At 41.4% G+C, this 27,623-nt stretch overlaps 1 protein-coding gene across 3 annotated transcripts in view; it reads right to left on the bottom strand.

Moving 5' to 3' along the window:
• Nucleotides 1-10,933: 10,933 nt before the first annotated feature.
• The window catches only part of AR (androgen receptor), a 264,781-nt gene continuing 248,091 nt past the window's right edge, over nucleotides 10,934-27,623 (bottom strand). For all 3 annotated transcript variants that reach the window (XM_066248912.1, XM_066248914.1, XM_066248913.1), the window contains 4 exons: nucleotides 23,807-23,951; nucleotides 19,280-19,410; nucleotides 18,140-18,297; nucleotides 10,934-17,484 (listed from right to left, as the gene is read on the bottom strand). In XM_066248912.1, the coding sequence (XP_066105009.1) occupies nucleotides 17,329-17,484; nucleotides 18,140-18,297; nucleotides 19,280-19,410; nucleotides 23,807-23,951 (590 nt within the window). In that variant the 3' untranslated portion in view covers nucleotides 10,934-17,328. The remainder of the gene's footprint in view (nucleotides 17,485-18,139; nucleotides 18,298-19,279; nucleotides 19,411-23,806; nucleotides 23,952-27,623) is intronic.

Here is a 27,623-nt window from a genome sequence, read left to right as displayed (position 1 = left end):
GATGAGAAGCATCAGCTCTTCCTTGTGGCACCTTAGTTGTTCACTGATTGCTTTCTTACATATGCCTTGATTGGGGACCTCAGCAGAGTGAATGACTCCTTGCTCAAGCCAGTGACCTTGGGCTTAAGCCAGGGATCATGGGGTCATGTCTATGATCCCATGCTCAAGCCAGCGACCCCGAACTCAAGCTGGATGAGTCTATGCTTAATCGGGCAACCTTAGGGTTCAAATCTGGGTCCTCATTGTCCCAATCCAATGCTATATCCACTGCTTGTTCAGGCTGATAAATTAATCAAATATAATAGCTATTTCTCTGTAAATAATGTTTTGTTCTTGTTTTCCCCTTCTTGCTGACTGCTTTTATATTATTATTATTTCTTTGACAGAGACAGAGAGTCGGAGAGGGACAGACAGACAGGAAGGGAGAGAGATGAGAAGCATCAATTCTGTTTTGCAACATCTTAGTTGTTCATTGATTGCTTGTTCATTGATTGCTTTCTCATATGTGCCTTGACCAGGAGGCTACAGCAGAGTGAGTGACCCCTTGCTCAAGCCAGCAACCTTGGGCTCAAGCCAACGACCTTGGGCTTCAAGCCCACGACCTCTGGGCTCACACTAGCGACCATGAGATCATGTCTATGATACTACGCTCAAGCCAGTGACCTAGAGGTTTCGAACCTGTTCCAGTCTGATGCTCTGTCCACTGCGCCACAACCTGGTCAAGCTTTTTTATGTTAATTTTATTTTTTGGTGTTCTGTAAAATCATTATGATGTGTCCAGTAGGTATTTATTTTATTTGTGTGGTTTGGGATTTGCCAGGATTCTAGGTCTTCAAGATTAATCTTTCAACAATATTTAAAAGTTCTCAGCTCCTTTGTCTTTGAATTTTGCCTCTTTCTTGCTCCATGATGGTGCAAGGAAAGTCTACTTAGATATATATTTGATATATCTAGTCTACCTTCATGTTTCTGAACCTCTAATATCTCTCATTTTACTGTCTTTCTGTGCTACCTTATGAATAATTTGCATCTACCTTCAGTTTCACTGCTTCTTCAGTTGTATATTTAATGTTCAATTGTTTATCAATATATATTTAAGTATACTATTCTACTATTTAGTTCCAGTGATTCTATTTTACTCTTTTTGAAATGTTTGATTGTTTCTTACTTATATTTTACACATTTTATTAGTCTGTTTAATCACTTTTGATAAAAATAACTTTACATTCTGTGTGTGATTTTACATTCTACAGTGTGCATCTGATTTTGATGTTTGTTGTTTATGTGGGCTTTTACTCTGGTGTCGTTTCTTTCTGTGTTGTGTTGTGTAACTTTTGACAATGAGATGCTCATTTTCTTTATACCTTTATTTATAGGAATTTTTGACACCTGGATAAAAGCTGCATTCTTCCACAGAAGATTTGCCTTAGCCAGTCACTTGTGAGAACTGCTGATTGGGATCTCAGCTTTTAGATTTGTAGACTTCATAAGTATTTTTGATTAGGATCACAAAACTATATGAAGACCACCTACAGTTAAAAATTCTCATGAAAGGGTAATGTTTCCTTTCCACCCAGTGCCAAGGTTACTTATCTCCTTTTGTGAAATAGACTTAATTTTTCTTCACCCTTGCATTGAGGGTGTGTGAAAGTGTTTTGTAACACTTTTCATCCAGGGCAAGCCCTAGTCATTATCTCCTTCTTCCTTCATCTCTTATATTCACTAGTGTGAAGATTCAGTCTTCCAGTGTCTGGGAAACTCTTCAGGGCAAATTTTGCCTTTGTCCCTGATTAACCTGCAGAATTCCTGCTTTCGCTTCCCTTTTGGCTATGGATTCTTTACTATCATACTAATTCAGCAACAAACTTTAAAATATTATTTTATATTGGACTTTCATTTTAATTGTTTATATTAGGAGGGTCATTTAAGGTATCTAGAAATATATACTGCTAGAAATAAAAGTCTCCATCCAGCTTCTAAAATAACAATGCTTCCTTTCTGTCATATATTTCACTGGAATATTAATACCATATTCTCCCATGTATAAGATGCATCCTTTTTTGAAAAATTTGGGGTTTAAAAACTGGTTGCATCTTATACAGTGGTTGTAGATTTCCCGCTTTTTCACACTTGTTGTCTTTGCGCTCATTGTTTTGCACTTGTTACTGGTATATTATGGTAGGTTACATTTTGCCACATTTTGCCCAGGAAATGGCTCAGAAAAATTTTTTGTAGAGTGCTGAATTCAAGTTAAAAGTGATCCAGTTTGCAAAAGTGAATGAAAATCGTGCTGTAGAACATAAGTATGATCCTCATCCAAATGAAAAATCAATCTGAGGCTGGCTATGGGAAGAAGAAACCCTACTGAAAACACCACAGTAGAAGAAGGCCAGGAGAGGCAAGTCAGCAAAATGGCCTGATTTAGAGAGGGAATGGAAGATATGGATTGAAGAGCAGAGGGCAGTTGGAATTCCTGTGTCCACAAAGATGGTTCAGTATGAGGCAAGAAGAATTGCTGATGGAAGTTACTGATTTCAAAGGAGGACACAATTGGTGCATCAGGTTCATGAAATGGAATGGACTAAGCATGCACACATGCACCAGACTTGTCCAAAAGATGTGTTAAAGCTATGAGCAGAAGGTCCATGAATTTCATTGTTTTGTCATTCAATGTCAGAAGACACATCACTTTGAGTTGCAACAGGCTGCAATATGGATGAAGTCCCCCTTCAATTTGATGTCTCAAGTAACAAAAACTTGATAAGAAGGGGGTTAAAACTGTAACTGTGAAGACAAGTGAACATGAAAAGAGCCATTTTACAGTTGTTCTAGCTTGTACTGACAAAACCAAGCTGCCTCCTATGCTGATTTTCAAATGCAAAACAATGTGAAAGGAGGAATTCTTCAAGGAATGATTGTTCACGTTCATGACAAGGGTTGGAGGGATCAGGATGGGATGAAAATCTGGTTTGAGAAAGTTTGGAGAAGAAGACCAGGTGGGCTCTTACACAAACCTGCCCTATTGGTGCTAATCAGTTTAGGGCACACATACAAAAAAACACAAAGAAGATTGCCGCAAAGGAAAAAACAAAACTTGCTGTCATACCAGGAAGCCTGACATCCCAGCTCCAACCACTTGATGCCATCATGAACAAACCCATCAAAGCTACCATGAGAGGCAAATGGAACAAATGGATGAAGTTGTCTGGGGACAATTTGACACCAGCAGGAAGAATGAAGAAACCGACCAACTATAGGAGAAATTTTTACTTGGGTGAAAAAATCCTGGGATAATATCAAGATTGAAATCATTATCAAATCATTTAAGAAGTGTGGCATTTCAAATGCCATAGATGGAACTGAGGATGAGGCAATATATGAAGACAGTGATTTGTCATCAGACATAGATGAAGACAAGCTAATATATGGGAGTTTTGACAGTGATGAGGAGTTGTATGAATTTTATGATGAATGAAACTTGAGTTCAATAACTTCACATAATACTTTTTTTTTTTCAAATTTCAGGTCCCAAAATTAAGGTGTGTCTTATACATGGGGGAAATACGGTTAACTCTTTCTGTGCTTTTCTTATGGCATTCCTGTGAGTCTCTAGTGAGGTAATGGATATCAAAATACTATAAGGTATAATGCACTATGTAAATGGCAGTGAGTCATTATTACAACTAACTGTAAGCCAAACTAGTGCTTTGGGCTTAGGGGAAAGAGATTCAAAATTAAAAGGAGAGAGAGGTCATTTCCAGTTGAGGCAATGAGGGACAACATCCAGTAGTTTGTGTTTGAGTTGAACCTTAGTGGGTTGGAAGGATTTGCCCCTAGGCAGAAACAGAAGGCATTTCATATGAAGGTCACTGCATAAACAAAGGCTAGTAGAATGTGTTGCCTTATTTTGAAAGGAAGGCTTTTAATCTAGTCTCTTGTCCATTGTACTTATAAAGTAGTATTGCCCAAATGCTGGTTCTTGACCTAGACAGTAAAGTCCATCTCATCTCAGAGATTTCCCAAACCACAGTTGCCCACATTTATTTTGTGTAGGAGATATATCTAGCAGGGTCTTTGACCCATATCAAAATTTCCCAAATAGAGAATGGTTCAAGAAGCATTTAGGTTGACAGGCATGTATGAATGGTCAGATGTCATGCTTTGAGGTGGAAGCTATTATGGAACAACAAGCAGTAAAATATGGGTGCATTATCAAGGATGCTGGTGACTTAACATTTGAAAGTAGAGCAAACTCTGTCATTAGTCTCTTTTATAATACAGATTCTAGAATGTAAATAAGATTATACATTGGAGTGAGGTAGAGCTGGAAATTCACAGACTGAAAAAATATGGAGAAAGTTTAGGAAATGTTTCACAGAATTTAAGAAGACATGTTTGAGTTAGAAGAAACTAGTGTCCTTGTTGTGTCCCTTGATCTATAGATGGGGTGACTGAGGCCCAGAAAGGAGAAGAGGCCTGGTAACAATTAGCTGCTAGTTATTGGCAGAAGCTATTATCTTGATTCTGATCTGATGCTATTTCCTCCACTTGCCTTTATAGACAATACACTCATAGGTTCTCTGAACACTTGAACTGCTGCATCTCAGGTACCTCTAACCAGAGACAGGAAAGGAAAGCAAGCCTTGGGGAGACACTTGGGAGATTGTAGGGCTGGAGAAGACAATTTTTTCTCTCCCAATATGACTTCTCTGAAATTTGGAGAGGAAGGAGGTGGCTATTGTGTGGAATTCATTGGCTTACATAAAGCAGACATTACTGTCACTCCTGGCATGGATGGTTAGAAAGACAATTCCATGGTGATATAGTTTCTTCTTTATTTTTATTTAGAACACTACTGGATTTTTATTTCTTTAGGCCTCTGTGAGAAGACTGAGAAATTCAACCCGCCTTTCAAAAACGATAATATAGTGATCAACTTTGTAGGCTTTGGCAACAAACACATTTTAGTTTCAGTTCAGGCTTTACTACTTAGAGGTCCTCTTGGGTCTGAGAAAAAAAATGTTGAATCAACACCTTATTTTCATTATCTATATGATAGGAGTAACTGTGCTCAAATCAGAGGGTTGATGTGACATTATACAAGGCACAATATAAAGGGCTTATCTTTAGTATCTCCTGGCACATCATCAATGTGCCATACATTTACTATTGTGATTTTGTTATTATTCCCTTGACTCAACCTTTGTGTTGTATTCCATTATATTCTTATATGTTATGCTATAGCATATCTTCCCTCTCCCAAAACTAAATGCATCACAGCTTTGTTAAAGTCCATAATTATGTTAACTGGTATTCTGTAATCAGTTATAAGGTATAGAGAGCAATTTGTTGATAATATCTTAAACATTGAAACATTGGTAGATAATTTTTTTAAAAATTACACTATCGAAGGTGCCAATTTTTTCTTTCACTACTGTCAGTCTCATTTGTCTTTATGTTTTCTCCCTTCAGTGGGGAAAAAGAGGAAGTGGTAGCTTTGTGTCAAGAATTACATGCAACTTGGAGTCTTTCTTAGAAGTATGTCACACGTGGGACCATTATCTTTCACATGTGGCAACTGAGAATGATTGACACACAAGTTTTTCACAATGGGCCCCAGTCCAAACTCATCTTCAACTCTTTGCACCAAAGCAGAAACCATACTATTTCCTGCTTCTTGGGCATTTACCCATGCTCTTCCCTCTGCTTTGGTTGCCTGATCAGCAGTCTTTCCTATTGTGCAATTTATCTTATTGTTCAAGGCTGAAATCTGGTGTCATCTCCTCTAGGAAGGTGCAATGTTCATTCTTTTCTAGCATTTTTTTTACTTCCTGTTTGGATAAATGAATGAGTCTCCACAACCACAGAGTACCAATCTGGCTGGATTCACACAGGCTGCCCTGCTTCTGAGATGATGCTACTGCTCCTCTATGGGATACTCTGCCTGCCATCCAGGAACCTCATGCTAGTGAGTGGCAGCTCAAGAAGGCCATGGCAGGTATGGATGGGATAGTATGCTGTCACCACAAAGACTCTTGAACACATTCTAATAGTTGTACTAGATCTTGAGGGGTTTAATAGATTGGTCTAATGTGAGAAGCCTAAGACTGGAAATTAGGAAATTCTAGGCTTTCTGTTTAGATGTAGTGCCATTAATTATTCAATCACTTCATTATGCTGAGACTCAGTTTTTGAATCTGCAAAATGGGCATGATGCCTGATCTGCCTGCATCTTCAAGATGTTATGAAGTCCAAATGAAATAAACACTGTGCCCTGGGAAATAAAATACTGACAAAAAATTTCTATGGCTTCATATTCACCTTGGGATAAAGGCCAAACTTTGTAGTGTGACACACAGACCCTTACTGGTTTCACTTCTGTTTTCTTCTCTACCCTTTTCTCCCAGAGCCACACCTAGTTCCTTCAGGCTAAACTATTTGTAACTTTTCTTACAAGGTTGCTGTCTCTTGGCTAAAAGTGAATTGCCCTTTTCCTCAGCTCAGCTTCATCTTCATTCAATTTGAGTCACAACTTAAGACTTCTCTAAGTAGACTTCATTGAACTTCCTACTAGACGATGCAAGGCATCCTTCTTCTGCATCACCACAGAACTTCGAACTTCCTCTACCATAGCACCTATTATGTTATATAACAATTGTCTGTCTCCTTGTATCTTCCACTAGATTGGAAGCTCCATAAGGACAGAGACCACACTTATCTTGGTAATGTGTGGGATACACTGTGGTTGCAGAAATAAAGTTATTGAATAAAAGAAAGAACAAACGAGTGTGAGGGTAATTGGAGATTGTGCCCATACAAGGAGTTCCTGCAGCCTTTTGAAGTGGTAGGATTCTCTTAAAAGATTAGTTCAGCCTTGACATTATTCACTCTTGGCACTGTGTATAAGCATCAAAAGGGCTTGCTTCCTTCGGGGACAAATGTCACTGCCCAAGTGACAAGCAATGTGTCTTTCAAAGCATCATCCTGTTCTGCTGGCCTACTTTGTGCACTGAGATTTGAAGTAGCCCAATGAAGATTGGGAGGTTTGTATAGAGTCTGGCTGAAGTCAGCTTATTTGGTATTATTCTCTGGTTGGTGGTCAGACCAAATTCCTAAAATAACCTCTCCTTGCTTGAAGCACCTTGGGAAAGAAGTTGAGGGAAGAGGGGAAGTTCTGTCCTCAAAAAAGTAAAACAAACAAAAATGGTGGCATGAGAATCTGGGGATTTGAATTATCTGCATCTGCCTGTTAACTAAAAAAAAAAAAAAAAAAAAAAAAAAAGTAACTGTTCATACTTCAGTGTATTTTTTTTAAAGTTTGTTTGTTTGTTTTAATTTTTATTTATTTTTTACAGAGACAGAGAGTGAGTCAGAGAGAGGGATAGACAGGAACGGAGAGAGATGAGAAGCATCAATCAGTTTTTCATTGCGCGTTGCAACACCTTAGTTGTTCATTGATTGCTTTCTCATATGTGCCTTGACCGCGGGCTTTCAGCAGACTGAGTAACCCCTTGCTGGAGCCAGCGACCTTGGGTTCAAGCTGGTGGGCTTTTCCTCAAACCAGATGAGCCCTCACTCAAGCTGGCGATCTCAGGGTCTTGAACCCGGGTCCTCTGCATCCCAGTCTGACGCTCTATCCACTGCGCCACCGCCTGGTCAGGCACTTCAGTGTATTTTTTAAATGTTTCTCATTGCTTTGGCTATCCCCACCATCTCCCTCAATAATTCTCTCCTTCTCTAACCTTTCCTAAAATGGTATGCTAAAGGAAAATGCCCTCTGGGAGTGGGTGGTTTGTGAAGTAGGTGCTGTGTTTGAAATAGAGATTCTTGGGCTGCACACAAGGAAACCCCAGACCAGAAATGGATGTTCTCTCACCAGGGCTCTGAGCCAGTGTGCATGTAAATGTGGAGGTTCTCATGTGCTCTGTCACCATAGCAGCCACCAGCAAGCACATAAAGGGGCCATGAGTTGAATGTTCTGTCCCTTACCACAGGTCTTAATTCACAATAACATTTAACAAGTTTTTGGCTTTGTTTCCTCATATGAAGAATGAAAAGTTTGGGCTAGATGCTAAGAATCCTTCTAGTTATAAAAGGTAGCAAATATAAATCAAAGGTTAGCCCAGTATTGCCTGAGAGATGATGTGATAGGTTGACGCCCCAGACTGGCCTGGCCTGAGGCATTTAATAGACTGAAACTCACTGCAAGCATGGACTGTGACTTATTTCACTCCTATTTATGCCTGCTATTTATATGATCTGAATAGTAAACAAATCATTTAATTGTTGAGCCTTTTCCCCATCCATCAAGAGGTTGACAGCATCCATCACACATAATTCAATTGTTGTTTTGACTCCCTAGGTGTTCAGTAAATTTTTGTTGGGTGCAAACATGTGGTCTAGTTTTAAAACTATATGTTCCAATGTTGGGCCCTGCTCTGCAGGCCACACATAGTGTCCCCATGCCAGAATACATTGCAGCCTTAAACCATTGGCTGGCCTCCGTACCCATAGGTTTTGTGAGCATTGAAAGAACTTGTACAGTGTGGGGAAAAAAATTATGTTCTAAGGCAAGAAAATGGCCCTTTCCTTTACCCTGTATGTTATGATTAAGAAAAGTGCTGCTGGCCCTGGCCGGTTGGCTCGGCAGTGGAGCGTTGGCCTGGCGTGCGGCGGGCCCAGGTTCAATTCCTGGCCAGGGCACATAGGAGAGGCGCCCATTTGCTTCTCCACCACCCTCCTTCCTCTCTGTCTCTTTTCCCCTCCCGCAGCCAGGGCTCCATTGGAGCAAAGATGGCCTGGGCGCTGGGGATGGCTCCTTGGCCTCTGCCCCAGGCGCTAGAGTGGCTCTGGTCGCGGCAGAGCGACGCCCCGGAGGGGCAGAGCATCGCCTCCTGGTGGGCAGAGCATCGCCCCTGGTAGGTGTGCCGGGTAGATCCTGGTCGGGCGCATGCGGGAGTCTGTCTGACTGTCTCTCCCCGTTTCTAGCTTCAGAAAAATACAAAAAAAGAAAAAAAAAAGACAAGTGCTGCTGTACCATGGCTGGTTGGTTCAGTTGTAGAGGGTTGGCCTGGTTTGTGGATGTCCCAGTTCGATTCCTGATCAGGGCACACAGGAGAAGAGACCATCTGCTTCTCCACTCCTCCCCCATATCCCTGCTCTCTCTCTCTCTCTCTCTTCCCTTCCTGCAGCCATGGTTCAATTGGGTTGAGTGCATCGTCCTGGGCGCTAAGAATGGTTCCATGGAGCCTCTGCATCAGGTGCTAAAAATAGCTCAGTTGTGAGCATGGCCTCAGATGGGCAGAGCATCAGAACCAGACTGGGGTTGCTGGCTGGGTTCTAGTCAGGGCACATGCAGAAGTCTGTCTCTCTGTCTTCATTTCTCTCAATTAAAAAATAAAGAAAACAGATGCTGTTTGCAATAACTATGGTGTCCGCATTAAAAAGGGCTTCCCATCTCATTAGTCTTGTCCCATACTTGCAGACACACTCATTTAATAGATGAGAAAATGAAGGTCCAGAAAAGGAAAGCAGGTGTCCCAGTGTCACATCGGCAGGTCAGAATCATAGTTGTTTTGCCTCCAGAATCTTTTTCGTTCTTGTCTCTCTGACCTGTGTGCTTTACTACTCCTTAGAAAATCTATGGTGGATACTAACAACCTTTTCAATTTAGGCAAGTGCTGAGTGGTAAATGAAATCAGCAGGGTGGCTGTTAGGTCACTGTCTGTAGGTTCAAGAGAAGAGAACCTAAGCAATGGTGGTCAGAGGGGCTCCTCAGGAGGTAGGCTCTATTTACACACATAACCCACAACACTCACCTTCTGTCTGTCTCACTCAGACACACACAAACACATATGCAAAGAATCTCATTTTCTTCTGTCTGTCAAGCACTGTTCTCAGGAAAAGTCTGAGAAACCCATCCACTCTGAGGTGGCCAATGAAAAACATGGTTAATAAGGAATCTCTGTCAGAGATTCTGGCATTTAAACAGAGAGCAAAGCCAGAGAAATAAGCTCACCAGCTGGGTCACAGACATTCTGAGTTCCCATCCAAGTCCAGTAGAGAGGCACTGTGACAATCCAGGGCATTAAGAGCCTTCATATTATTCCTTAACATGTCTGTCACACCTCACTGATGGCCTGTATCTCAAGCCCCAAAAATAAAAAAAAATCATTTTGGGATTTCATAAGTATTCATGCTGAGATGAGATAGGAGGAAAATTTGCTTGAACTTTTGAAAACCCAAAAGACTGCGGGCTTGAGTTTTACCTGGGCAGTCAAGGATGACAGGGTCCTTGAAGAGCAGTGAGTATGTGAATGTGTCTATTCCTTAGCTGAATCTTGACAAAAACCAGGCAGTAAAGCTCCATCCATTTTCTGCTTCCACAATGATGAGGATAAGTGTGAACAGCTGGGTTTTGTGTGACTGTTTCCTGGTTGACAAGCTCAAGGTTGTGGATGAAAGGTTGTAATGGACCTCTAGTGTCCATCTGTGCTTTCTAGCCTAGACCTTTTGATATTTTAGTTGTCCCAGGTCAACCTATGTTAAGGCCAACCCAGGTAAAAGTTATAACCCCTGTGCAAAGATTGAAAAAGTATATATGTATATTGGAAATCAAAGTATCATAAAAGGTCACTGGGCATGATACCAACTCTTGACTTCAATAAAGATAGCCAATAAAACAGCTAATTAAAAGAGCTCTGATGACATTCATCTGAAATTTTAGATTGTTTTATGTTTTAACAAATTAATGATGCTGATAAGAGGACATTAGCAGCTTTTCTAGAGTCTCTTTGTTAACAATAACTTGAGCTTGCAGCCACTACAGGGGCTGAGGCCAAATTTTAGCTGGCAGACCAGCAAGCCAATATTTTACACAATGAATGCCATTTTTGAAAGCAGAGACAGAGACAAACTCAGAGTCACACATGTATTCCAACAAACAAGTTTCTGCTATTTTAATTATATTTAGAGCAACAAAAGATTCCACGATTACAAAAAGAAAACAGAACACTAGCACTTGGGCCTTGTCCTGATGCCCAGAAAAGGTCAAGTGCCACTTTAAGAGCTGAAGCCCCATTGAAACAAGTTTTAAGCAAAATTAATGCTTCTTTTGAAAAATCTTTATATGGTGCTTTTTCTCTTTTTTTTTTTTAAATTTTCCTTCAATATCAAAATTAATTCTTACATCTGGTTACATAGTCTGCTCCCTCCTGCTGCCAAATTAATCTCAAAGACAGCAGAAGAGTGTCACATTCGAGGCACTCCCTAATCAACGTTCCAGTCTAGGAGAAAGCAGAAGGGTGTCATTGAGTTCTGAAGGGACATTTCTTTAGCTTGGGCTACCCCAATGGTGACTGTTCTCAGCACCTGAATGAATGGCTTATGGGATAGGACAACCCCACAGGTGCTTCACTTCCAGACAGTGAGCACCAAGGGCTGAAGCAGGGAGGGGAGAGACTACAGGCTTGCCCTTTCTGCTATGCTGGAAACATAGTCCCAAAATATAAACCATCAGCCAGAGAGGGCAACACTAGAAAAGCAGCAATATTTTAGAATTTTCTTTGGGGTGTATGTGTGCTTGTCTCTGGTGGCCAACGGAATCTACAGCTATGTGACAGCTTTGCTAAGTTGTGTGTAGGAAGTATTTCATGTCACAAGGGTCACTTAGTCCATAGCTTCTCATTTGATTCCATAAAAGGCAAAGAGACAACTGGGCTAAGGAATGAAACCAGCACCCCTGATGCAATGAATTGAGGTTGGAAATCAATCAATCCATGTTACCTACTTTCCAACCAAACCAAATAGGGATAACTTGAAGCTGAGTTAAAGGGTGTTTTACCTTTAAGACTTTCCTTGCTAAATTCAAATACTTACCATTCACATTGGTGGGTGGGAGTATTCCAATTATTTTGTTACCTAAGCTGAGGTGTCTGAAGAGGGGCAAATAATGTGCATTTTTATGCCTTCCCCTAGAAATGGTTGAGTTGGGAGGCTCTGAGCAACAGACCCTAGTGTCGATCTCCTAATTAAAGAATGACACCACTACCTGCGGGCAGACACAGACCTGTACCTACAGAGATTATTACTTCTAGTACATTGACATTTTTTTAACAGAGAAAAACACTTGCATTGTCAAAATCTTTACAGAACATATCCAAAACCATAATTAAAGCATGTAGACACCCAGTAGCAAGAGCACCTCAATCGCAGGTGAGTAAATTATGTAAAAGTTGGAGCTCTTGCTTCAGGTTCCCAAGTGCAATAAACTGCCCTTTTTCACAAGGATGGTAAAGAACAAAGTTCCAGCTGCACGGGTCCCATCAGGGAGCTGCTGGATAATCAATTTGATGAGTCTTTGGCCCCAAGTCTGGGCCTTCCTCATAGTAAATCCTAGTCAGTTCCAATGAGTTTTCACCACCCTTTAAACATTCATCAGTCTCGGGCTAGTAAAGTGCAATACATCATGTACCCTACCATTTCTCCATCCCTGTTCCTTTGAAAGGCCTATGGATCAGGCCCCAATAGGGGCAGAGATCTCTTAAGTTATCTGATCAACCCAGGTGTCTTTTACATTTCAAGAGAGCTTCCAAAATGTAACTGTAGCTTCTCACACAAGTACATGGTATCAATTGTGACCTGGAACCAAATATAAAGGTGCAGAGAAAGGTAAAGCTATCAGAACACATTATATCTATATATATATAATTCAATTTTGAAACATGGATACAAATACTCATTTACAATATATTTCAACCTTCTGCCTTAAACCACAGAGAACTTTTTTGTGTGTGTCTTCCAAAGTGGGCAGAAATGAGGATTTCTGTCTGTTGTCCTTCTAGTGCAAAATCTAGTCCTTTGAATGCTCCCTTTTTAAGCAAGGGATTTACATCTTCAGATAAGCTAACATGGGCACCAGCAAACACAGTGGCCAAGAGAGCTCCATTTTCAACCATGCAATGATGGAGCTTTCAAAATCTGCTCAAAAACTAATGGAGAAAAAGAAAGCTAGTTATGCTTATAAAATCACTTAGTGAAGGACCCATAATAGCATTTCCCCCCAAATTATCTTCCACTCTTCTAAACATGTATATTATATGTGTGTGAGGAAACCCACAAAATTCTTATAACTCAATCACCAGCAAAGTCCTTTAGTCTGTCTTTGGATAGCTTATCAAAGAGGCACTAATGTTTACTCCCTCCCTGCCCTTAAAAATATTGGTATCTTAGCAGATACAGTGCAATCTTTGGTTACATAACTTGATGTTCTCATCTTTTGTCTTTTTTTTTTTACATCTTTCAAAGATTTTCAAAGAGATTAGTGATGAGAACTGAACTGCCTATAAAAGGTAGCAGGGGTAGAAACTTCTTTTTACAAAAACTGGCACATGCAAAATGGCTTATTTTGACTTTACTTTGGGGATTTGATCCTGTGCTTTAGCATTCTTGATTTCCATGACTCCTTACAGGGGGTCGAACACGAAGGCCACTCCTTTGGCTCAGCGCCCTTTCATCTGAGCAACTGACACAGAATAATTAGTAGTCAGCCTTGTACTTTACCAGGCACAGCCACTGAGCTGTCTGGAGAGAATCTTATAAAGTGCAACCCTGGCACAAGTTTAGGAAGGGGTAAAGGGAGTGGCTTGGGCTTTTGTGCCCGCCTTACCAAATATCAAGGAAGAAAAGAGGGCAAAGCCATGTCTGTGTTGTACCTAATGAAACAAACAGAAGCTACTTGAAGATCAAAGTTAGGTCATTTGTGTAATGTCAGTATCATGTGGGTGGTGGAACTACTTTCTCTTGAAGTACAAATAGAATTCTTGCTGTATGTGCATATAGAAATTAAGTATGGACAGAGAGGGACTCTAGCATCAGCATGTGATTTTTCAACCATCAGCAACTACCCAAAGGCCAGAGAGACAGAGTAAAACTGTTTTTTTTCTTTTTTAGTGCCAGTGAACATGTGTGTGTATATATATATATAATATATATATATATAATATATATATATGTTACTGATTTACTTTTTCAAAGATATGACAGAATCCTTCCAAAAAATCCCTTTCTCATTAAAAAAATAATGAACTCTCCCAGAACAATGACACCTCTGTGGCATAGAAAAGCCGTGGAGCAAAGAATCCAATCACCATTTCAACTCAGAGGTTAGGTCTAGGCAAGCTGCTCAATCACCAAGAGCTTAAACTGCCACACGACTCTAATTTGACCACAGAGTGGTGACTCTGGCAGTTATCTGCTGCCCACACAGACAGGGCCTTCTCTATGGTACTCCTATTTTTTCCCTTCTTCTTGACTCTCTACCTCTATCGACACTGGAAACCTCTTCAGAGATAGCTCCTGTGACTTGTCTGGTGAGTGATCTTTCATCTTCCAGCTCACCAGGAGGGTAGATCTAGGTGGCCGATCCTTCACGGTAAGTACAGTGTATGAACCAAGTCAATTCAGTTTATAGAGCACAGTGCATGCAAATGGAACTTCTGTCAATGACATTAGCTGGAACATCAAAGGCCAAAAGAAAATACAAATCCCCCTATTCTATGGGAGAACAAAGCCAAGCTAAAATATTTTTTCTTTTAGAATCCCCAGTGCAAAACAGTAGGCATAAAGCCTTGTTTAGGCTGTTTTCCCCTAGTCTTGCCATTCAGAAATTTGGAGTAATCCACTGTTGCTGCTTTTAATTACATTGATTTTTGGTTTTCACAAGTGAAAAATGTATATATATTCATAAGGACAAGAGTCACAATTGTGAAATCTCTAAAGATGAAAATTTCATACAGAAATGAAAAGGAGAGCCTCTAGTCTTTACAAGAAGAGGTATTAGAATGATATAATCAGATCCAAGTACCACAAAAGATGACAATCGTTTCAAAACAAACATAAAGGAATTATTAAAATGTAACTTAGCTTAAATGAAAAGAATAGTGTATTTTTTTGTTGTTGTTTAAAATAGCTAAAATGATCCTGTGAGCTTATATAAGCCAAATGGTATCATAACAAAGAAAACCAGAATTTATCTCTCTTATGCCAGAAAGAGAACCTGTCTGCTTTAGTTTTATCCAGCAGTCTTGGATTGGTATATAACCCATCTTAGGTTCCCCTCTTCCTTGTTATTTAAATAAGCTGTTTTGCAAGTTCTTTTGGCTATTAATATCAACACAGAAATCAGGGGAGGAAACCCATGTAGATCATATCATATCACTCAGAAACTATCTTCTTGACAAGTAAAGTGAACCAAGTGAAACGGGCAGCTTGTTGACTGGCTGCTAATTTCTTGAGTTTAGCACATGAATTTAAGAGCTAAGTGAGGAGGCAGTGGCCAAGATGAAAAGTAGTTGGACATCCCTCTGCATTTGGGACTGGGGACAAATTCAAGAGAATAGAGGTATGCCAAAGACTATATGAAACCAGTGTCCCAGGAGCACATCTTGAGTTCATGGGTGGCAGCCCATTGGAGACACACCAACCAGACTTTTCCAAAGGAGGGCACGGTTTTTTAGTCTCAGTGTTTTAGCTTCCCTCTGACTGAGATGCAGCAACACAGGTGGCCAAAGTCAGAGTCTGGAATCAGCAGCAGAGGAGGAGGTTGAGTAAACTCACCAGATGGCACCCATCCGGCTTTAATTTTTGCCTCCGAAGACTTTAATTTAGTAGCCAGTCTCTTCTTGGTTTCTTTTCTCTTCTCATGATTTCTACAGCATATATGCTGGGTGGCAAGGAAAGTATCACAGGGTTTCTGTTTCTAGTGCTTTCCTTCTTCCCAGCTTAGTAATAGAATTTTCTTTTTAGCTTTAGTCTGGGTAGCGCCTTCAGCTGCTCTGAAAGAGAATGCAAGCATTTCTCCACTTGATGGGAAGGTATCATTTCTGGTAGACAAGAGCAAATCACCCAGCTTCTCCAATCCTGTTGATGCCTTCTTTCCAGTTTGTTTTAGGGCTCTGGAGAAGATCTGATAGTTGATGAGCGACATCTGGTAAGAAGTCGTTGAGTCTACTGGCATCTAGAGAGAAATGTTAAGTCCGCTGGCTTGCTAACCATCTTGGTTGTGGGACTTCTTAGTGGACAGTCTGTGAATATGCCTGGAGAACTGGACAAGTTTCACCACTATGGCTGGTAAACTTGGGGTCCACAAAACGCTGAAGGGAGGGTGGAAGGCCCTTGCAGCTGCATAGAGTTAGGCTGAAAGCATTCAGGTATTTTAAATGTGAGGGCAAAGAGAGGTCAATTCCTCAGTGTTCCAAGTGGAGAAGAGCCAAGCCACCACTTCCTTTTCCTCTGCCTCCAGCCCCAAGCTCCTCCCTGGCCGATGGATGAAAAAGCAGACCTGGATCTAAGTGGGGCCGTCTGAAGGTTCCGATCTTTCCTCTCTTTATCGCTGGCCTGACTCTTCAGTGGAAGTGGCCAAGTTTTGGCTAAAGAGAACATTTGTTCAGAATTCTTAGAAAAGTCAATTAGCAGATGCAGGAAGAGGGTTAAGAGGAAAAGAGATAGGACCAGGGAGACATTCACATACAGACAAATTTTCAAACAAGAAGCACATTTTCAGTACAATGAATTGCACTGAAGTTGAGCAGCGGAGGCCTCAGGGACCAAGCCTGTGGGCAGGTACTGTTGATTTACCTGTCCTCTTTATCCTGTCTTAAATCTGTCGTCCCCTCCCCCCCAACTCATCTTGCCCTCTAATGGCAATAATTATTGGCAGAAAATAAAATCTGGGAGAGAGGGTTTGGGAACAACGCAGTGACTCTCCACGGTCTTGTAATGTTCACCTTATTCTTGTCACTGTTAGCTTCTTTGGGGATTTGCTTGTTTCTGTATTTTTAAAAGGAAAACTATCCTAGCAAGGTTTTCTATTTTGGATATTTTTGTTTTGTTTTGTTTTAGTTTTAGTTTTTGTTTTCCCAGATACTCTCAGCTCTCTAAACTTCCCATGGCATTAAGTAAGTAAACGTTTGTGTGGCTGGCACACAACACAGTGGTATAAACCAGCACATCTTGACACAAGGCCACATGAGGATCATCATAAATTTAAAGAAATACAACAGCATTCAAAACACAGATAAGGGCCACATCAGGGAGCAGAGTCTGAAAGTGCCATGGGAGGGTCAGCTAGAGAGGGGGAAACAAAAAAAGAAGAAAAAGAAAAAAAAAAAGCCTAGCATATAGAACTCAGGAACAGCTTAATGACAGACTGTAAAACAACAGAGGAAATTCCCCAAGGCACAGCAGAGAAGTAGTGCAGAGTCATAACAAGCAGAAGATATCTGAAAGCGAGGGGGGGGGGGGAGAGAGGAAATGGGGGCTTCCAAAGCTTCACTGTGTGTGGAAATAGATGGGCTTGACTTTTCCAGAAAGGATCTTGGGCACCTGCACAGAGATGATCTCTGCCATCATTTCTGGAAAGTCCACGCTCACCATGTGAGACTTGATTAGCAGGTCAAAAGTGAACTGGTGCAGCTCTCGTGCTATCTGTAGGAGGGCAAGAACAGAGAGAGGAAACAAGAAAACAGGGTTGACAAGGAGTTGGCTTCTGTCAGACTCTTATCCACAGCTTTGATTTTCTCCTCCTTCCCTGTCCCTGTGTGTGTGTGTGTCTGTGCGTGCGTGCGTGCACTAAATAGTCTTCAGGAAGTCACTGAGGGCTACCAAGAGATCTCTTAAAACACTATAAATTCAAGACTGGGTATTCCTTTTCCCCAGAGTTCATGCTGCTACTTGTCTTCTCTCTCTTTTTCTCTCCCCTTTCACACAGGCACACACTGAAAGGGGTGCCTTTCAAAACTCAAAACACGACTATGCCTGCATAAAAACTCACACACACCTCAAAAAGAAGAGGGGAAACATGCAGGTCTGTTTTGTAAGCCTAGAGAACTTATCTGCTCTAAGCCCCTTCCTTGATTCCCACTGCTCTGTGCTCAACTCCTCCACCTCTTTCACAACATCCAGCTGGGACATTGTGACCTGTGCTCCTTTCTTCTTTGCATTTTCTTCCTGGACCACACTCAAAGTCAAAGGGGAATGGAAGCACCTCCCAACAGGTGGTGCCAGACCCTAGAAAAACATATTATCATTTGGCTGTATCAGGCAGCTCTCCCTGACAAAACACCCTCCATCATGTGCTTACAGGCTGTACAGAGTCCAGGAGCTTGGTGAGCTGGTAGAAGCGCCTTGAGCAGGATGTGGGATTTTTTCTCTTGCATGCAATGATACGATCAAGTTCCTTGATATAGTTCATTCGAAGTTCATCAAAGAATTTTTGATTTTTCAGCCCATCCACTGGAACTGATGTGGGATGAAGACAGAATAGGGAGGGGAAGCATGCCCACAAAATAGCATTAGACAAAGCACCAAGTTTTCTCACCACAAACCTGACCCCCACCCCCATAGGGAAGGAATCATCTACTTGGTTTCCTGTAGCTGAAGTCTTTATGTCTGGGGCCTCCGGTCTTTCAGAGAAGTCTTAGAGAAAAGACAGGCTGGACCCAACTTGAAGGGCATTAAATAAATACAACTGACTTGATTCTCCATTTTCAGCCTGTGCCAAATTGTGGCCTTTTATATTTTTCTAGAAAGTTAATTTTTTACTTTTTTTCAAATGCATTAACATATAATCATTTAAAATTATTTTTTCTTTAATAAATCTCTATTGTGCCTGATCACCTGATCCTTTTTATAATCTTTTCATGTACACATTTCTTAGGATCTATGGTTTTATGTATCCACAGAGAAGTTTTGATTTAGACAATTAGAACACATCACTTTGGTATCAAATTTGGACTCGTTTTTCCCTCACAGAGGCTAAGAACATACTCTGCTTAGAAGAAGCATAAAAGAAACATTTCTTGGTGGCCAAATTAACCCTGACTGAGTTACTTACATAGACTTTCTATTGGCAGAAGAGGGAATTACTTCTAGGAGGCAATCCTTTCTGCCTCATAAGAAATACAGGATGATATTTGACTGCGTCTATGGTAGAAGGTATGGAAAACTTCAGAGGTCAGCTATAATCACCCAAGAAAGCTTTGTGCCAAAGAGAGCCTCAAAGTAGGTGGAAATCTAATGGAGGATTAATTTTAGCAATGAAATAGGTCTCTAGCTAAAACATTTATCCTTCTTGGGTAAAATGATGCTGCTAAGGGAGACTGGAGCAGGAAGGGTGAAAGAAGGGCAGAGTCCAGGAGCTGATAACACTTTAATGAGAAAAGCATCTCTTCTCTGAGCTCTGTAGCCCCCAGGGACATTGCCTACCCTTCCAGGCACTTACTAATGCTGAAGAGGAGCAGCGCCTTCATGCACAAGAATTCCTGGGGGGTGATTTGGAGCCATCCAAATTCTTGAGAGAGGTGCCTCATTCGAACACACTGGCTGTACATCCGGGACTTGTGCATGCGGTACCTGAGAAATAGAAACAGAGGAAGGAGAGAAATGAGGGAGGGCTCACAATAAGCCCAGGGAGAATGGCTCAGCTTGCCCTCTATTCCCCAGTTTCTCCAAAAAGAACTTGTTGTTTTTCTTGGTAGTTCTTCAGTGACAAGAAACAAGGTTGTTCTCCCACCACAGACCAAATCCTGACATCCTGATAACTACTCATCTCTCCTGACCAGGATGTAGGTTAGCACATGGAATTTCCAGCTCCCCGTGCACCTCCTGTTTCCTGAGACAGGGACAGGAAAGTTTAACCAAGTAAATACAATGGGCTAAGCACATGGTCTGCTGACTACATTTCTAATCTCCCAGCTACAACCAGAACCAGGAACTGTCTTCTAGGCATCCCAACTTGGAAGATTTCTAGAAGATAGGCATTAGAAATCAACTTTTAACATAAGGACACCAGCATTCCCAAGTGACTGTGGTAGTTCATGCTGTTAATTCCCCTGCCTCTTGGCTTGAATGTCATTTCCCATACTTAGAAATTTAAATATTTCTTGAAACATTCCTAGGGAAAGAGATTCCCTATTGTTCCTTCAGTATGAGTTCTAATACTTATCAGATCACCCAGGAAGTGTTTTGCAAGGTCCAATCCAAATGTCTCCTGCTGAGAGGGTGCTTACTCCCTCATATACTGGCTGTTCCTTACCACAGTTTGGGAATTATAAACAGTGTAAGATGCTTTCATTATAGTGACTTATAAAGAGAGCATCACACTATCACTTATAAATTATATAGGGAATTGGCCAAGGCTTGGACAACTTTTCAGGGAGAGCAAACTCTGTTCCATGACTGGCCATAGCAAGCGTCTAAGAGAAGATACAGCATATTCTTGCTACTAGGCCTTCTTGGTTTTCAGCAATTCAGAAAGTGTTATTACAGAGAGAGAGGGAGGGGGAAGAATTGATATTAAATCTTGCAGAGAAAGGGAAGGGAATTTGACACCTATTTAAGTGGTGAGAAAAAAGACCTTCCAGCCAGACTGGGCCTGAAGGCTATGGTTTAACATTTTGGTTTCCAAACCACTAGCATAGCCCACAGCCTGAGCATCCTTGGCACTGGCTAGATGGAAGGTCAGTACTCTATCTCAGAGAGATCTTGGCTGGCCTGAAGAAAGAGGAAAGGAAGCAGATGGTGTTGAAATATGCAATTCAGACTGGAACTCAACTATCAATAGAAAGAGGAAGTGTTCCAGGGGTCCCCAAACTTTTTACACAGGGGGCCAGTTCACTGTCCCTCAGACCGTTGGAGAGCTGCCACATACAATGCTCCTCTCACAGACCACCAATAAAAGAGGTGCCCCTTCCAGAAGTACGGTGGGGGGCCAGATAAATGGCCTCAGGGGGCCGCATGTGGCCCGCGAGCCGTAGTTTGGGGACACCTGGTAGGCAGTATCACATGTCAATTGACCAGAACAGTGTTGCTTCAATTTTTCTACCATAGATAATTTTTTGAATAACACTTTCTAACCCTGGGGCCTGGACCTGTTCTGGACCTGTTCTGGTCTCTATTGTATGTGCAATCCTCTGTTGAAGACCTACTGCAGTTTTTCTGCTTACCACTGAAATCACGCTATTGCCACCGACATGCAGGACTGCTGTAACACTGCAGTAGGCTCCAGAGACTCACAAACTAAGGAAGGATAGGGAGAAAAGGGAGAAAAGCCACCGAAGAAATTCGGAGACAAAGAGGATATGAAAGGGGAAAAAAAGTGAAAATAACAGGGAAAGAGTTAAATGAAAAAAAAAAAAGAATTAGAGCAGGGGTCGAGAACCATTTTGGCTGAGAGAGCCATGAACGCCATATATTTTAAAATGTAATTCCGTGAGAGCCATATAACGACCCGTGTACGTTACACATTATCCAATAAAAATTTGGTGTTGTCCCGGAGGACAGCTGTGATTGGCTCCAGCCATCTGCAACCATGAACATGAGCGGTAGGAAATGAATGGATTGTAATACATGAGAATGTTTTATATTTTTAACATTATTTTTTTATTAAAGATTTATCTGCCAGCCAGATGCAGCCATCAAAAGAGCTACAGCTGGCTCGCAAGCCATAGGTTCCTGACCCCTGGATTAGAGAGTAGAAGGCATAAAACAAGGGGACAGGAATGGAATTTAGGAGGAGTAGAAGCAGGTGAAAATAGAAGAGAGTAGAGAAAATAGAGGAGAGATGAAAACTGGAGAACACTGACATGTAGCAAGGTGCCAGTACCATACTATTCACCGTTCAACAGATGAGAGATTGAGATTCAAGAAAGTTAAATAGTTTACCTCATAGCTAGGGTTTAAGGCATCGTATTCACATGTGTTTCCCACAAACAAGGCAGGAAGGAAGAAGAATGCAGGGCTGATGATAGGGTTTGGTGTCAGAGATATCAACACATGGGTTAGCTCAGAATCTGTCTCTCTCTTTGGACTTCAGTCTCCACATTGGTTGTACCTTAAGGATGCTAACAGCAGTTAGTGACTTTCAACTGACAAGGTACTGCCTCCCTAGTGGGTGGTAAAAATGTGTCCAGGCAGTTTAGGCTGTCACAGTGACTAGAATCCTACTTAGTGGGCAGGTGCCAGGGATTTTAAACATACTCCAATATTTGGGAACTTCTACGCAATGAATAATTATTCCTCCAAAAATGTCAACAGCATCCTTGTTGAGAAACATTGGTTTAGATGTTTCTAGGAATCCTAAGAGTTCTAACATAGTGGGTTCCTATGAGAAGAAGGGCACAAGGGTACCTGTTTTTTCAGGATCTCTGAGGCTTGATGGGCCTAGAACCTGCAGGTAGTCCTGTAGTACCTTTTGATGAAATACATGAGAGTGGGCCAGAAAGTTGAGATGGGGTACCACATGCTTATGCAGAGGCTAAAGAAGAAATTGGCATTTAGAGGATAACAAATTATCACTTTGCAAAGGTCTTAGAGCTCTAAATGGAGAGGGTGTTGCAGGTTCCAGGGTGTTGATTCAATCACTGGAAGGAAGCAGGAAGAGAGGGGTGAGAGATGAACAGGAAGGGGACCTTTTAAAGCCTGCCCCAGAAGATGGCATCATGGGTAACTTTTTGGAGATCTGGAAACCACAAAGCAAGTTGTGCCAAAAGCCCAAGGTTATTCTTAGCTTTTGGCTCTCAGGGCTGGCTGGCCTGGAGGAGGGCAACAGGGGTGCATATTTTCCTCCACACAGCACTGCTGTAATAGAAGGAACTAATGGCCTATAGAATTTATTTTAAGGCTCTTCTTAGTTAGAGGGCCACAGGGGAGGGGAGGGGAGGTCAATTCTTGCCCTGACCAAAGGGATTCTCTGTGGTGAGACTAGTTTAAGGCCCTTGGGGAGGTTTTTTTGACCAGCCCCATTCATAATGCCAAACAGGGAACCCAAACAGGAGAAGTAGAGAAGAATATCACTATTAGGGAAAGAGTATATGAAAAGTATTTCTTTCTTTAAAAATTTATTGTCTATTATGGGTCAGACATTTTATAATCATTAGCTCCCATTCTATTCATCATAACATACCATTTGAAAAAGTTCTATTTAACTGAGGGTCAGGGAAGTTAAAAGTCCTTACCAAAGACATACTTTAGTTGAGAAAAGTATAATTTCAAAATTCGAGCCCTTGGCCAAATTTGTGCAGGTTATATAGAACTGGTGGCAGGGTGAGCATTAATTAAACCTGATTTTATAAGAAGAAAAGTGGCTGGGCCAAAGTCACGTGGCCAGAGAGTGGTGGAGCTGCTCCTTCCTGTCACAACCACCACGAGGGTTATACAGACATCCTTTGTAATTTGTCACCAACATGCACTAGCTCTGTGACCTTGGGTAAGACACTTTATTTTGTTGAACCTAATTTTCCTCACTTTTTAAAAAATTATCTATCAAAAGGGGAAATCAAGTTTTCATGAGGACTCAATGAGAAAGAATTTAGAAAGTATGCAGTATAGTTCTGGCATAAAGAAGCCGCTCAAACATGGTGACTGGCAGTCATTCTTGGTGTAACAAAGGGGACCAAAAGTACTTCAGTCCTCTCAACTAGAGTCTCTGTGCCCATTCCCTATGCTTCTTAGAGTGAAGAACTTTGAGATGAAGTTTTGAGATAAACTACAAAGCATGTCAGAATTGTGGCCAACATACCAAGGTTGGGTCTTGGGTAGAAAAAGGATGGCCTTAGTACGAACCCACATGAGCTTCTACCAGCTGGCCTTTGGTCAGGCAAAGCCGCCTCAGATTGTGTAAGCTGGCTGGGGCCTCTATTGCCTCACCCATAGGTTAAATGAGCAAACTACCACTATTGTTACCATTATTACCATCAAGCAGGTCTGCGAGGATGCCATGTTTATGATTTCTGGGCCTATGAGCACTTACTCATTGAAAACCAGGTCAGGGGCAAAGTAGAGCATCCTGGAGTTGACGTTGGTGAAGGACCGCCAGCCCATGGCAAACACCATAAGCCCCATCCATGAGTACTGAATGACGGCCATCTGGTCGTCCACGTGCAAGTTGCGGAAGCCTGGAGATGTGAAAGAGACAGTGATGAGACTGGAGAATGATGGGCCGTGTAAAGGCTGGGCCCCTCCTGTCCTGAGAATCTGGCACTTAGGCAGCCCATGAAGTGACCCGGGAACTATTAGTACTGGCAAGAAGGGGGAAAACAAGGTTCTGGTGGGGCTAATATTTCTTGCCTTCTCTACTTCACTGAGCTGCTCAAATGAGAATATGATTGAAACAAAAAAGGCACTGTCAGTTGGAAAAGAATAATCTAACACTTACTGACTGCTTTCAATGGATACACTCTTTCTAAGCATGTTACTTATATAAACTCATCTAAACCTTACAAAAATCCAATAAAGTAGGTACTATTATTATCTCCATTCAACGAATTAGTAAAAGGAAGTCACAGAAAGGTTAAGGAATTTGTGAAAGATCATAAGGCTAGTAACTGGCACGCCAAGGTCCAAAGTCAAGCAGTCTGACTCCAAAACCTGTGCTCTCTATCACTATGCACTGGTTAAGATGCAGTGAAATAATCATTTCTCCAACATGGGCAGCGCTATACACTTTACAAAGCTCTTTTCTAGCTATAGTCTTATTTGTCTCTCTAGCAACCCTGGGAATTGATTGTTATTACCAATCAGCATGGCAAATGCTTTTGACAGCTGCTGCCTCTTCCATATCACCTTCAGGCTCTATTTCTGCTTCCCACTTTCTACTATTTTTGTTCAACAAGTAACCTGGCCCTGGTAGTTCCCAACTCTACAGTCATTCCTGCCCTGCTGCAGTTATTATACACAAACAGGTCCTTCATAACCTGCCTCCTTAGGCTAATATTTTTGCCATTTATCTGCTCATAATCTAGGTTCTAGATAGTCTGAAAAACTTACAATTTGCTGAACACAACATGCTTTCCCATATACAGATATATGGTTCTGTACAGGCAGTTGCCTTTGCCTGGAATGCATTCCTGTTTTCCTAGGCTTTTCACCTGATAAATGCCTACTCAGCATTCAAGTTTTCCATGAAAGGCTATCTTCTCTGTGAAGCTTTTTACAATTCAGCCAAGCAAAAGATTTAATCATTTTTCTTTTACCTTCTAGGTGAAACTTGTGGAGTACCACCTAATTATAGCACTCATTACACAATATTGCAATTTATCTACATACACATCTGTCTCCCTCACAAGACTTGGAGCTTCTTGAAGACAGGGACCACCCCTCTTTTTCCATCTTTTTTTCCCCTAATACATAGCACAGTTCAGATATTTGAGTGGGCATTTGAGAAATATTAACTAAATGAACTGAGGACCTTCAATTATTTTTCATTTTATAGAATGTGATGACCTCCAAATTACCCCATTTAAGCACAGAGAACAGTTTCCTAGATGCTACCTCTACACCTCTACAATATCACATCGGTAGAGTAGATATGGTTATGTTATTTTGGAGGTTTCTAAACAATTAAGTGCTTAAAACATCACCTCCAAAATTATCTCCTACCAGCATCCTATTTCTCTTCTCCTCAACAGATCTAGAACTATCTGAAATTTTGTCTTGAATGAGGTATACCTCATTAGGAATGCTTCCATGAATTTAGATAGTGCTTCTATATTTTTTGTTGATGACCCCGTAGGTGATGTGGCACTTGCTTTGCCAACAAGGAACTTGAGGGCCAGAGAGGTTAACTGATTTCTCCAAGGTCATATAAGCCTATATGTAGCTGAATTGGTACAGGTTTTCTAATTCTCTTATCCAGCAAGTGTTTTTCCCCCACTCTACTGCTAACAGACACAGTTCAAGAGCTACTGAGGTCATGATTATTTTTAAGCCATAAACTCAAGTCTAATGTCTACAATATTTAGACACATTGTTCTGCTTGGTTTGGCCTTGCCCACCCACACACCCTATTTCTCTTTTCTCTTAGGTCCCAAACTTATCAGACATCAAGGATTCTGGAGTCAAGCATATCCTCCACTTGGCTGCAATCTTAGATTGCAAGCTCATGCCTTCCATCAGTACTGTAGTGCTATGACAACAGATTGGCCAGAGCCTCAGACCCCAGAGTATTTCCTCACTGAAGCCTCAGGACAGAATGCCTGGCACTAGGTCTTCCCAATAGGAGGCAAAATGCAGTGGCCACTCATGGAAGATACAAGGATCTTTTGGGGATGGGTCCTGGGAACTTGAACCTTGAACTTCTGGTGTGTGAGTCAGTGGGAAGCAAGTAAAACCTTGGCTGGTGAGAGTGTGAATGTGAGGGTGCCAAGGGGGATGGGATTAAACTATATATATAAGAACTAAGAATGCTGTCTATACTGATGCTTTTTCCTTTCCTTGAGATTCCAGAGAACTAAGAGAAGAAAAAAAAGAAAAACTGAGTTTGTTGTAACACTAATTAACAGTCCTTGCTGAGAACAGCTTAGCACTCAGCCTATATACTGTATATACATAGCAACAGAGAAGGTCAGTTTACCTATAGGTCTGCCCTGATTGCAATCCCTCACTGTGTTCCTTAATGCCTAGCCTGAGAAGTAGCCTGTTCAGAGAGCACACCATCCAGGGATGACGTGAAGAAACAGGACTTGCAGCCTACAGCTTTCCTTCAGCACACACTCACTCAGCACCTATTTGGCACTGTGCTAGACTGTTCTGAAGAAATAGAGAGGAGTCATTTTCAGGTTTTGAAATACACCAAACAGGTTTGGAAGCAACAGCAGTTTCTTTGAGGGTCTTTTTTCTCACTAGAATCCAATCAACATCATTTCTTAGCAATCTGCAGTGGAAATCTGTAGTCTCAAGTCTTGTCAGGGAGCACATGCCCAAATAAAGTCCAGTTAGGAAATCTATGCTTCTCTAGTGCAACAAACGAACAGCACCTACAAAGGAGATAATTCATCCCATGCATGCACTTCCAGGCAAGGCTGGTGACAGCTTAAATTGATTTTAATGAAAGCAGTAGCTGTTTACTCAAGCCTCACTGTAACAGCCCACCATTTACAGAGCATCTACTATGTCTCAACTCCTGTACTAGCTGCCCTATGTACATAATTTCTATGTTGATAACAATTTGCAAGGTAGAGATTGTTCTACTACCTCTACCAATGAGGGAACAGAAGCACACGCAGACATGTGATTTGCTTTAAGGGAAAACAACTAGCATATAGCTAAGATTCCAAACCAAATACACCTGATTATAAATATACTGGGCATACATTATGTACTCACCTACCCTCAATTAATAGTTATCATTTATTAATGTACTAGGTACTCTACAAGGCAATTTACATATATCATCACCATCACAGACAGCATACAACAAAATTTATCTTAGTAGTTGCTTAGTGTAGTGCCTTGCACAAAACTGGAACTCAATCTGTTGAGTGAGCAAATAATGGTGATTATTGATAATATAAACAACAGGTCTTATAAACATGGTAACTGGCTTTTTTGAAACTATTCTCTTAACCCTGGCCAGCTGGTTTAGTGGTAGAACATCAGCCCAGTGTGTGAAAGTCCCGGGTTTGATTCCCGCCCAGGGCACACAGGAGAAGTGACCACCTGCTTCTTCACCCTTCCCCTCTCCTTTCTCCCCATCTCTCTCTTCTCCTCCCACAGCCAAGGCTCCATTGGAGCAAAGTTGGCCCGGGTGCTGAAAATGGCTCCGTGGTCTCTGCCTCAGGTGCTAGAAT

Source organism: Saccopteryx bilineata, chromosome X (genome assembly GCF_036850765.1).
Source record: "Saccopteryx bilineata isolate mSacBil1 chromosome X, mSacBil1_pri_phased_curated, whole genome shotgun sequence".
Taxonomy (NCBI): Eukaryota; Metazoa; Chordata; class Mammalia; order Chiroptera; family Emballonuridae; genus Saccopteryx; species Saccopteryx bilineata.
The sequence above is the reverse complement of the archived record's forward strand: the minus strand, read 5'-3'. Positions and strand labels throughout refer to the sequence as shown.